The sequence below is a fragment of the Pyrgilauda ruficollis genome, unplaced genomic scaffold (genome assembly GCF_017590135.1).
Source record: "Pyrgilauda ruficollis isolate IOZ18807 unplaced genomic scaffold, ASM1759013v1 scaffold34, whole genome shotgun sequence".
NCBI classification, from domain to species: Eukaryota; Metazoa; Chordata; class Aves; order Passeriformes; family Passeridae; genus Pyrgilauda; species Pyrgilauda ruficollis.
Window position 1 is genome coordinate 406853 of NW_024524822.1, and position 12356 is coordinate 419208.

Sequence of the window (12356 nt, forward strand, 5' to 3'; positions counted from 1 at the left end):
TTAGGGAAGCTCTTTGTGCTTCCAACTCTTCTTCCACAGTGGAACCCAGATGCCACCTTAGAGGGACCCCCATGGTCAGAACTGAATCCCACCCCACTGACCAGGCCATGCTGGAAGGTCCCAGGTGCTGCTGCCTCCTGAGCACCACAGGTGACCCTCATGGTCTCCATGGTCCAGCTGACATAATTTATTCCTAACGTGTTAAATCCATGAATTCAAAAGATTTTTCAGTATCTGGTACTAAAAGCCTTATCTCCTGAAGTTCTGTGATTCCAGCAGAAACTTAGTCTCTGAGAAGAGCATGAAATCCTTCCTGGAGGTGAGTGTCCATTTCCATCCCAGAAGGCAGAAGAAGAAAATGCCCACCTTTTTTTCCCCCAGAGAAAAGTCCCATCCTTTCAGGCATCCCACCATAAGCCTCAGCAGTTGATAGGGAGCCCACTGCACATCCACCTCTATCTCTGCCTCCTCCTGCTCAGAGAATGAGATCTGTGGTCTTTGCACCAGAAAGCTGCTCTCACTTTAGGGCAAAATAGGCACGGTGGGTATGGAATCATCAGTTTTGGTATAAGGGATCTCTGTTATCAGCCCAAGGCACTGCTGTGCTGGGAAGCCATTGGCTGTGCTGAGACAGCGGTGGCTGGTCATTGCTCCGGGGCTGGTGGGCACCATCAGAGCGCCTTTGGCTGTGCCTGGCCTGTCAGGAGCATTCTCCCTCCTCACCCCATCACTGGGATCAAGGGAGCTGCCCTTGCCTGTGGGAGATCTTCACCACCCTCAAATCGGGGTGTCCCCCTTGCCCTGTCACTGCTGTAGCACTTCTCGTCACTGTCAGCGCGCAGGAGATGGGGGGCCCCAATCCTCCTGCACCCCCAGGCTCCAGCACAGCCCGCAGGAACCAGGGGCTCCATCCTCCTGGAGTAGCCTAGGAGTCCCATGTGGGGAAGAACCCTGGATCTCAGGGGAAAGGCAACTGGTCTCCCTGTGCAGTGCCAGAGGCTTTTGTCCTCCCTCCGCTGAGCCCAGGGGCCGGAGCTGGGTGATTCCCAGCCCAGAGGGGATGGAGAGCCCTTCCCTCTGCCCGGCCCCGATGAGAGGGACCATTCTCTTTAATGCAATGCTATGAATACTCGGGGTCTTTCTGCTCACTGTTTAATGGATTTGAATGTGAAAAGGTGGTGGAATTGGGAAGAAGGGAAGAGAGGGGGGGAGGCCAGGCCTCTTTGTTCAGGGATGCTGCTCCAGCCTTGGATTTATTTAGCATTTGGAGGGCTCTGGGGTCTTTCTCTCCTCCCCTGCCCTGCAAAGGCTCACTCCCTTTTCTGCCTCATGCTTATTAGCATAGCAGCTGCTCAGGAGAGGGGCTAGGCAGGAGAAAAGGATTGAGGCGTCCAGGAAATGAATAGGAGGGACAAAAAAATAGCTTAAAAGGACAGAGGCTTTGAATGAGGGGGAGCAGTGAGTGGAAAATGGGATGGGGGCGGCTCAGAGTTGTCACTGTAGCTGTGAATGTGAGCAAGGAGAAATGTGGGGACCCACTGGGGATAGGCTCTCTGTCTGGGCAGTGTGCTGGGGGTTGAGGCCTGATCCTGGCACTGTGGTGTGAGGCCAGGGCTGTCCTTTGTGCTCCAGCTCCTGGGCACAGGTGAGCGGTGGGTGCTGAGCCAGCACCTTCCTGTACCTCCAGCCCAGCTCCCTGGGGCCACCAGGTGCCCCAAGCCCCCGAGGCTGGGTTGGGGTTCCCCATCTGTGACCTCCAAACCTCCAGGGAGAGACCCAGTAAGTGTCACAGCACCTGCCAGTTCCCCAAGGGTGGTAGGCTGCTGGAAATCCAGCAATCATCTCCAAGGAGCAGACTGGGCATGGGATAGGGCACTCAGTGAAACCTTCACAGCACACTGCAAACGGTGCCTCCAGCTCCTCCACCCACTCCAGGGAAAGCCCTCCAGCCACTGTGTGATTGAGTGGTTTAGGCATAATTAAAGCAAATCAGTAGTCTAGGGAGCTGCCACCCAGCTCCTGCCCCAGCTGGAGGGGTGACCACACTGAGACATCAGAGTCTAGTCCAGGGCAGGAAACCCTGAGGGCTGCACGCATTCAGAGCCTCTTTGTGCAACTGCACTCATGTGTGAGAACATTGCTGGGGACTGCAGAGGGATGAGAAGGGATTTTTCACCTGGAGAAAACAAGAAGAGAGATGGCAGTCTTGGGCTGAGAGGAGGCTGCAGAATCACTGCTTCCCAGCAGAGGCTCTCCTTGGTTGCAGGATTCATTTGAAGCCAGGATCTGTTCATTGTGCTGTCATGTTTCAGAGCACGAACCATCAGTCCCAGGGTGCTGCTCAGGCTCCCTGTGAAGGCTCAGCCTCAGCTGCATCACAGCAGAGCCACCAAGTGTTGGCCAGTCAATGTCCGCTCTGTCCGTGTCCCTCCAGCCAGTGCTGTGCAGGGCTTTGCTCACTGAGCCCACTCTGCCATTGCTGCATGCTCCTGTCCACGTCCTCCATGCCCCACTGAGGAGGGGTCAGCAGAGCTATAGCCATCCTACTGGGATAAACATGCAGCTGGCTGGGGAGTTTTCCCCTTCTGGGGAGCTTCTTTGTAAAAATAGCCAGGAGAACACCACCAGCACAGCTGGGCTGAGATCTGCCATCACCTGATCATGCTGCTGGAGATGCTGGTCTCCTTGGCTGGCCCTCAGGGTCTGCTCCCAGCCATGGAACACTCTTGGAGTCAGGCTGAATGAGGAGTTCCCAGTTAAAATGGTTGTCCCAACCAGACCCAACCCCATCATCGCTCCAGCTGTCCAGCTTTGCCTCTCTCCATTCTTCTGCCTGTCCCTTACCCATCCATCCCACCAGGCCTCTATTATCCATCCCTCCCAGCCAGCCCCTCTCCCTGCATTCTTCCACCCTCTCAGTGATCCTCCCAGGCCCTCTGCCATCCCTCAATCCCCCCAGCCAAGCACCTTCCACCCTTCCAGATCCTAACCCCATCCACTGTTTTCCCCAAAACCAGCCAAACCACGATGTTGTCCTGCTTGACCATTTCTCCCCAGGAAGAGAAACCTGTTTAAAAGCCAAAAATTCCACTCAAACTACAGTCTGTGTCCCACCCAGGGTGTGACTCAGAGGTCACCTCTCCCTGGGCATGCTAAGATGGGTGCTCATGGTGGCAGAGGAGCATGGCAGCTGCAGAGGTTTTGGGAAGAGGTTTCTCCTTCCTGCATGATGGACCAGCATCATTCCTGGGGGCATGAGTGTGCCCTGGGGAGCACTTGCTGCACCAAGAAGAAATTGGAGCTGCTTACACTGTGCTGGGAACACCCTGGGGAGGACACAGTCCTCCAGGCACGGGGGTCTGTAGAGTAACAGTGATTTCAGGGCATGGGGGATGGCACCGAAAATCCCATGCTCACCTCATGGCAGTGTGTGAAGCTCATGTATACCCCAAGAAGAGCAAAAAATTACTCTATGCTGCAGGAACAGGGTGACCTGGGATGGATATGGAGGACAGGACCTCTGCACCCAGTCCCAGCACCAAATACTGCAGCAGCTTTGGGTCAGCAGCAAAAACAGGCTGAAACCATCAGCTCTCCTGTCCTGCATGATGCGCTGAGGAGCCTGCTGCTGCTGACCATCCATCCATCCGTCCATCCGTCCATCCATCCATCTGTCCATCCGTCCATCCATCCATCCATCCATCCATCCATCCATCCATCCATCCATCCTCCGTCCGTCCATCCATCCATCCATCCATCCATCCATCCATCCATCCATCCACAGGAATGGAGCCCGAATGCCTTGATAAGCAGCAAAAAATTCTGAATTTGGAAATGAAACCAGCCTGGCTAGGCAGCCTGAGCCACCGGCTCCTCGCCGACGCCAAACAGAAGTTGATTGTGATTCTTTTTTGTTAAAAAAGGTAACTCCTCTTTGGACTGTTGGGCTGCGGCATTATCATAGTCATACAAACGTCCAACAAAGCATCTATTTAAAATGTCCTGAATTTTGATTACAGCCTGTCCCCTCTTGCTTGCCTGCTCGCTGTCTTTCTTTCTCATTCATTACTTACTCCCTGTGTTAAGCTCCCTGAAATTCAAATAAAATCCCACCTCCTCCCCCACATCCATATGTGACGGCCGATTCAGTGCCGATGGCCGAGCTTGACGGATGAAGGGCAATAGAAGAGAAGACAAAGCTGTCAAACCTCGCCGGGTTGTGTTGACTTCCCATCGCCCCCCAGCCGGAGGGGAGCCCGATCCATCTGGTTTGGAGTCAGCAGCACAAACAAAAGCAAAAGACAATGGCAGGAAGCACTTGAAAGTTCAAATTCTTGCTTTGGTTTCTCTTGGAACAACAGCACCTACGTAATGTGGCCGACGGACAATGACATGCAGCCAGGGACAGGCAAAAATGCCAGAAGAATGTGCTTACACCACCAAACCATCCAACATTCTTGTGTTATTGGAACAAAAATAGAAAAGGGAAAGAACAAGAGAGTAAAAAAATCAAGTCTTTGAAGTTCCTAGATTTCTTGGACAGGGTTTCTGTAGAGGAAAGCTGCAAAGTGGGGTGGCCATGGGCCTTGGGAGGAGCCTGGCACCAAGGCAGCTGCTGCCCAGGGCGCTCAGCCCCGGGGTTGGGGTTCAGCTGTGTCCTCAGCACATTTCCACTGCCGGGGCCATCACACGTGGGGAACACAGAGGGGCTTTGCTGGGCTTGGCTCCAGGGAGATGCCCAAATAAGGGGCTGCTGGAGACCCCATCTCCTCTCCATGGTGGGGACAGGAGCCACACACAGGAATGCTGCGTTTCCCCAGAAAAACCCATCCTTGAGGTGGTGGCTTGCCCAGCCCAGCTCTCTGGGGCACAGGGACAAGGTGAAGGGTGAGAAGCTGTGGGGCTGAGCTGAGGCAGGTGAGCCCAGCTCTGTGAAATCTCAACGCAGGCACAGGACCACAGGACGAGGTTTTGCAGCATTCCAAGTGCAAAGAGATGAGGCTGGGATTATTTCAACCCACAGGTGTAACCCCGTGTGCCCTGGGGAGCACAGCCATTGCGAGGTTTGGCGGCAGAGGTTGGTGGTCAATGTCACACAGAGCCGCAGCTGGAGAGGGCAGCGGTGCTCGGCCCACACCCCTGACAGATTTGGAGTCAGCAGCTGCCACAGGACCCTCGGTGAAGGAACTCCAGGACCACCAGTGGTTGTGACTGATGGTTTTGGCATAATCTTTTTTCTCCTGCTCAAATCCATCCAGGTCACTTGGTGCCCGTATTGTCCACACTGGGCTGCTGCCCGGGTGATTGCGTGTCCCTAGGGCACCTGGGGACATCAGTTGTGTCTGTGCCAGGCACTGACCCATGCTGGCAGCAGATGGCAAAGGGCTTGGCACATTGGAGTGGAGTTTGGCCAACCTGGAAAGATCACACTGAGCCTTTTCTCCAGGTTTCCCCCCCAACTGTGTTTGCAGGATGCCACTCCTTGCATCCCTGGGAACCCACACCCAGAGCCAAACTGAGCACAGCACAAATTTCCCTGGGATTTAGGCATTGGCAGAGGCGGCAGAATTATTGATAGAGAAAAAGCCTCATCTGACCCCCCAGCAGTGCCAGGGAGGGCGGCTTGCCTGCACGGTGCCTTCAAAGGCCTGGCCTCGGGCAGCGCGCAGCAGAGCGGGCACGGGGTGCCTCCGCTCAGGAAAGCCTCCAGAGAGGGGCTCAGCCCTGCCGGGCGCTGCTCCACTCGGAGCGTGCCAGAGGACACAAATGGTTTTGGGAATGGGGAGACCACGCTGACCCTCACCCTCTGCCCCTTCCTTGGAGCACTGAAGACTCCACTGACCCCATCCCCACAGCCTGAGGCACCTCAAACCATTGCTGGGGCCCAGGCTGGAATTAAAAAGCTGGGAATGTTCACAGGGAGCTGTGGGTGCTCAGCCAGACAGGCTGGGGCTGCAGCCCCAAAAATGCACTCCAAGTTCCCCATCCCAGGACTGGCTGTGAGCTCTCCCCTCACTCCCTGGGGACAAGCAGCTTCTTTAGGAACGTCTCAAACAGCACATGCCCATCCAGCACCAGGGTTTGGTCTGAGTCGTCACCCCTCTAGCAGCCTCTGAATGCTGGGATGGGACAAAGCAGGACACCCCTGAGTCCAGGGGCCTTCCTCCAGCCTCTGGGAAGGAGCCACACTTCCCCCCCAAATCAGTCCAGCCATCCCCTTCCAGGGATGCATCCAAGCCCAGAACAGCTACAGGTTTGACACCAGAAGGTCCCAGCCAGCTATCCCCCACCACAGCAAACACCCAGCATTGCCAATAACCACGTGGAAAAGAACAAACAAAACAGCTTTTTTTTTTTTTTATAAAAAGATCAATGAAAAATTTATTTATAAATTTCGCACTCTGGGGCTACACGTCTATATCATACACTCAGGAATATGCTGTACTGTACAGACTTTATCCAGTTAGAAATGATCATATAGTGACCCACATACAGCTTCAATATAAGCCTAAAAATTCTTAACATTAATTAACATAATTAAAAAAGGTATTTGCATCTAAAGAAAAATCTACAGAAAAACTCCTTTCTGGAGCAATCTGTGCATCAGCTTCAATGTCTGCTTATTTCACTGACATTATCAATATATTCTTCTTACAAAAATAACAATAATAATTAAAAGATGACTGCTGGAAGGCAACCAGTCATGCACGAAACAGCCTCCCCCACCTGCCTCTTTTTTTTCCTTGTACTCCCCGTTTTGGCGTGAAGGGTCAGCAGCACGATGAGCCAACAAGGGGGGTGGGGGGACCCTCATTTCAGTTTGAATCAATCTGCATCCCTTTTACTTCTCAGGATCAAGAGAGATGGGGGTGTGGGGGTTGCATAGAAAATTGAAACTCTAGGGACTAGGAAGGGCAGCAGCTTTTCAGTAAAATACAAAAGGATGTAAAAATACATCAACTCACAATTTCAGAGCAAACCCCCTTCCCCGACGTACAGTTTCCCAAAAATCTCAGCGTGTCTAAAGCTCCAGGAGGCTGAAAAGGAACAATACTTTTCTTAAACAACTCACCCAGCAATTCACACAGGAGATTCACAGTCTTAATAGGTATTTTATAAAAATATAAATATGGGTTACATCATGTTGTCTTTACAACACTGGACAGAGCTCCCTTTAGACTGGGTTTATAACCAAGATTTCTTTTTAAAAATCCATCTAGAACTCGGCTTTACAATACACTTTTTAATATCATGTCATAAATGTTATGACATTTCATTGTGGCAAATCCATTTATGTAAAAAAAAAAAAAAATGTGCAACCATCTGGTAACAACAACAAAACCTCACTAGGAAAGGTCTTGTTCCCACCCCGTAACTATCACACAGAAGCACCAGTGGAAGTGCTGGACACCCCCTTCCACGCTCACAGAAAGACTTCGGCCAAACAGTTCCTTGCAAATTACAGCAATAACAGTAGACAGTTTTGACAGGGCTTTTTTGCTTCTTTAAATCTGGAGCTTTTAAAATCACCTCAAATTGTTGAAGGGGAGAAAGAACAAAAACAAATGAAAAACCCAACAAAATGCAAACAACTGCAGGTGAAATTATCAAAGACAAAGCAGAATATTCAGTGCAATGGGAAATAATCAGGGCAGACTCTAGGTTTGTTTTTTTTTTTTAGTTTTAAGACTAGGAAAAGAAAAAGTGAACAAAAAAAGAGCATATATCCCAAACCATATTTTTGAAACACTCACCATCAGCTTCAAACAAAACCAGGCTCACAATCTTCACCCAAAAATATATACAGACATGATAAATAGGCAAGACACAACCCCAATAAACCATCAGTTAACTATTTTCTTTTCTCTTTTTTAATCAGAATGGTTTGGATGCAGAGAGCAAGAGAGGAAAAAGTGGGGAGATGGCAGTGATACGGATGGCTTTAGTGCAGACGAGGAGAAGAGAGCTGAAAGACCAGCAGGAGAAAGGAGACTTCTGAACTTTTCTGCATTTTCCAAATGGATGTTCTTGTGCCATAGCAATAAAAAAGCAGCATTTGCGATTATACGTGCAGTCACTTCAAAATGCGCCTTCGGGTGGCTCGCTCGGCTTCCTCCCTTTCCTTTATAAAGATATATCCGGTGGGATATACATCTCCTATAAAAGGCGGGTGAGTGTACGTACGTCAAGTGAATCGTTCTGCATTGAGAAGTGTTATCCAAGTTTCACCAAAAGAAAAAATAAAAGTTCCCAAACTCTTTTCAGTAGTTTTCCAGCATCTCTGTAGGCAGCAGAGAGCGCTCGCGCCCCTTTTCTGTGCAAAAGCAAATCCTCTGCCTCTAGAGTTTATTTCACTTTTTTTTTTTTTTTTTAAGAAAAAAAACAGTCCAGGATTTGCTAATCCCCCTTTACACACAAAACCACAAGGACTCAATGTCTTTTCCTGGGATCTCACGTGTGCTAAACAGATTTGTGGAGCAGGTGAGGATGCAGACTTTCTTCGGACACCCAAGGAAGAACCAAAGCAGAAAACCCAACGCAAAATCAACCAAACCCAGGAGCAATCGGGGTGAGAAAACCACGTCTGTCATATTGCAACGGAATTGCCTCGACAAAAAAAAAAGTCAGCGGTGAGAAAACACTGGGAAAACCTTGGAGAGGAAGAAGACTTTCCTGCTCTTCCTCGCCAGGAAGGCCGCGGCCGGCCGGGAGCCCCAGCCCATGGACGGGGCACCGCGCCCGGGACGGGGCTGGCACCGGAGAGGGCACCCCAGCAGCACTGGGGGTCTGCGAGGTGGCTTTCGGGGGCGTTGAAATGAATTAGTTTCTGAGCCAGAACACTTTAAATGGGAGGGTCGGGAGCGAGGGGGGCGGGGAGGGGGATTAAATATTAGCGGAGAGGGAACAGGGCGGGGGTGTTAAAGCATCTGCCCAGATGTCAAACTGAAACCGTGAATACTGTGAGTGCAGCCGAGGTAGATGGAGGAAAAAAACCACGTTACAGTAGGAAACAACCCTTGGAAGATTAAAAAAAAAAACCAAAAACAACAACAAACAAACAAACAAAAAAAAACTTAAAAGTGTGGCCTGTTCTGCGTGGGGCCCCAAATCTTCGCCAAACCCGCCTCGGGCGGGGGCGGGAGCAGCTCTGGCGGCCGGGGGAGTGGGGAGGGTCCCCGGCATGGCCGGGGGAGCGAAGGGCGGGGGGGACCCGGCATCACCGGGCGAGCGCAGCGGGGGGCAGCCCCGGCATCACCGTGCGCCGGCGGAGTATTTGGCCTTGGTGATCAGGTAGAGGACGATGTCCTGGTGGCCCCCGAAGGCGGCGATGTGCAGGGCGCTCCAGCCGTCGCGGTTGGCCAGGCGGATGTCGGCGCCGAACTTGACCAGGAGCTTGACGAGCTCGAGGTTACCGTCGATGACGGACTGGTGCAGCGCCGTCTGCCCCTCGGGCCCGAAGGAGTTGACGTTGAACTCGCAGTTCGTCATGTTCTGCAGCAGCGACTGCAGCTCCTTGGTGTTGCCGCGCCGCACCGCCTCCTGGAACACCCGCTGGCTGGGGGGCGGCGGCGGCGCCGCGCACGGCGACACCTCGCTCTGGCTCATGCCGCCGCCTCGGCCCCGCCGCCCCGCATGGACGGCGACGGCGGCGCCCGCCCGGGCATGCGGCGGCGGGCGGGCGGTGCTGCGGCCTCTGCCGGGGCTGGGCTGGGCTGGGCTGTGGTGCCGCCGCTGCCGCCGCGCCCCGGCCCCGCCGCTCTGCGCTCGCTGCTCCGCTGCCCGCGTCCCGCAGCTCTGCGGCGCCCCGGCCCGCGCGCGCCTTTTACCCGCCCTTTTATTTGCATAACAATGGCACGGCCGTGACGCGCCGCGGGGGCGGGGCCGCGCGTCGCGCGCGCGCCTACTGGCCCGAGAGGGCGGGGGAGGCGTGGCCGAGCGGGGAGGACACGCCCCCTCCGCGCGGAACGGGCGCGGGCGCCGCGCGCGCTGCGAGGGAGGGAGGGGGCGATGGGGGGCGCTCCCGCCTCGGCTTTGCTCGGCCCCGCGCTCGCGGCTCCGCTCGGCTCCGTCCGGCTCGGCTCGGCTCGGCTCGGCTCGGCTCGGCTCGGGCCCCCCAGCCGGGACCCGCAAGAAGGACGGTCACCAAGGGGCTGCGGTTACCCCCCAATTCGGGGTGACACCGCATTGCTGCGGGTTTGTGTCCCCGTGAGCCAGCAGGGACAGGTCACAGAGCAGAACAGGGCGTTCAGCTCGCGGGGTCCAGCGCCTCTGCAGGCTCTCAGGGGGGGCTGCACCGGGTTTCAGGGACCCACGGGTGAGACTGATTTAAGGCGGAAAATATGCAACCCCCACCATGTACTGCCAGACCTGGAGTGGCTCAGTTCGCCTGCCCGGGGCTTTAATCGGGGTCGGACCCGCTGCCCAGCCGATGACCATGTTCCTGATGCGGGAATGCTGGGAACTGTGGGCACCACAGGCACGCGGGGAAATGGGGGGAAAAATCCCGAAAGCAGTGCATCAACCAAAAACGATGCTGCGGGGACCCTCTAGGGGGGCCCTCTTGGCCCCCTCACCCCCAACCCTCCTCCTGTTCCCGTTTGGTCCCCCGGAGCAAACGGCGAGTCCAGGTGGGAAGCGGCGCTCCCGGGCCAGCTCCCACCGCCCCCCGGGCATTTGGTCAGCAGGAGAGGGCGGGAGGTGCGGGGAGAGAGGAAGGAGCGTGTCATAAACCGAGGTGACAGCAGCCGCGCCGGGGCAGCTGGGTGGCAAGCTGCTGTCACCTGGCACTGCTGGCGTGTCCTTTTGGGAAGGGAAAGGGAGAAATCGGCCAACTGCTAAATTCAGCCCCGGCCGATGAAATGTGCCATCACGGAGTGTCTGTCGCACAGCTGGAGGACAGTGGCCTTGAGCTCCGAGTGTGACTTGCCTCACGGTCTCTTCCTGTGGCTTTTCCCAGCAGCTGGAGTAGTCTGGGAACACTCCTGCCTCATCTGGGTCCTTCTCATTCCACCAGGATTCAGGCTGTAAGGAGTTATTGAAGCAGCTCCTCACTCTCCTCCTATAAGGAGTCTGCTTTTCTAAGTCAATTTCTGCAGCTAGTTCTTCTCATCCCTATCCCCATTCCCATCTTCACATCTATCCCCATCTCCATTCCCATCTCCCCATCTCCCCATCTCCATCCTCTCCTTGTCTCCACCGTCATCCTGTGCCCATGCACATCCCCATGTCCATCCCCATCTCCATCACCATCGAATCCCCATCCCCATCCAATCCCCATCCACCCCATCCCCCTCTCAATCCACATCCCCATCTCCTCACCCGTGCCCATCCGATGCCCATCTCATCCCAATCTCTATCCCAATTCCATCTGTCTGCTCTCTGACTGACTGTTTGGCTTCCTCCGGCCAGAGCTCTCCCGGTCACACCTCTCTAACGTGAGTGTGTTGCAGTCCATCGTTCTCAGGGAATAGGAGGGATTGGAATGTTACCGCTGCTGGGGGTTGCAGACCCCCCCTCTGCTCTCCTGTGCCTGTGCAGCTTCTCCCAGGATGTCCCAGTGCCGCTGGGGCCTCTGCAGCGCTGGCACAGGGCACTGAGATGGGCTCAGGGCTTGAAGGGGCCAGGTTTGCCCGAGGACAATGAAGAACGCCAGCCCTGCCTGTGTCCCGTCCCCCTGAGGGCCCCGTGCCGGGCAGCAGGCGGTGGCTCTGTCCCCATCACCCCAGCCATGGTGTCAGCGGGAATCACCAGCGGCAGTCCCTGTCCTGTCTCCCGTGTCGGCTCGCGGCGGCGAGCGGCGGGACGTGCTGTGACTCACGGTGACTCACGGGAGCTCCGGTTGTGCCCGGGGGCCGGCACAGCCCGGCAGTGCAAACAGCGTGCGGGGAGCGCCGGAGCCACCGCAGCCCGTGACCGGCCCCTGGCACTAATCCCAGCAAACCCATCACGATAAAGCTGGGAAAAGGAAGGCAGTGGGGTCGTGCGGCAGCTTTGCCGGCCGTAGGTGCGATGGCCTGGGTGTCGGGGCTCTGCTCTTCCTGGCTCGCCCTCTCCTAATTTACTCCTAAATATCCCGGGACAACTGATTTTGTGTCTTTACTGGCCGTGTTCTGCGAGGTGTAGAGCCCTGGTGAGCGAGCCGTGGGAGAGCTGGAATTGCTCACACCTCCCCGGTCTGGGGCTTGGCCAGAGTTACATCCTTGCAAGCAAATCTGCATTTGCCAGTGACACTGGTGAGAAAAAGAGCGCGGGCAGGGACCTAGCCATGCAAATGTTCGGGACTGGCAGGTGGGGGCAGGACTCGGTCTGGGAACGGGGCCAGAGAGGGAGGGGAAAGAGCGAAAAAGCGGGGGGGG

The 12356-nt window shown here is 55.1% G+C and overlaps 1 protein-coding gene across 1 annotated transcript; it reads right to left on the reverse strand.

Moving 5' to 3' along the window:
• Positions 1-6346: 6346 nt before the first annotated feature.
• On the reverse strand, positions 6347-9706 carry LOC121357659 (NOTCH regulated ankyrin repeat protein). The gene has a single exon (XM_041475178.1). The coding sequence runs from the start codon at positions 9604-9606 to the stop codon at positions 9253-9255; it is 354 nt and encodes a 117-aa protein (XP_041331112.1). The 5' UTR covers positions 9607-9706; the 3' UTR covers positions 6347-9252.
• Positions 9707-12356: the final 2650 nt, after the last annotated feature.

Excerpts from the sequence above, each read along its gene's own strand:
- LOC121357659 (XM_041475178.1), bottom strand. The coding sequence starts at position 9,606 with ATGAGCCAGAGCGAGGTGTCGCCGTGCGCGGCGCCGCCGCCGCCCCCC.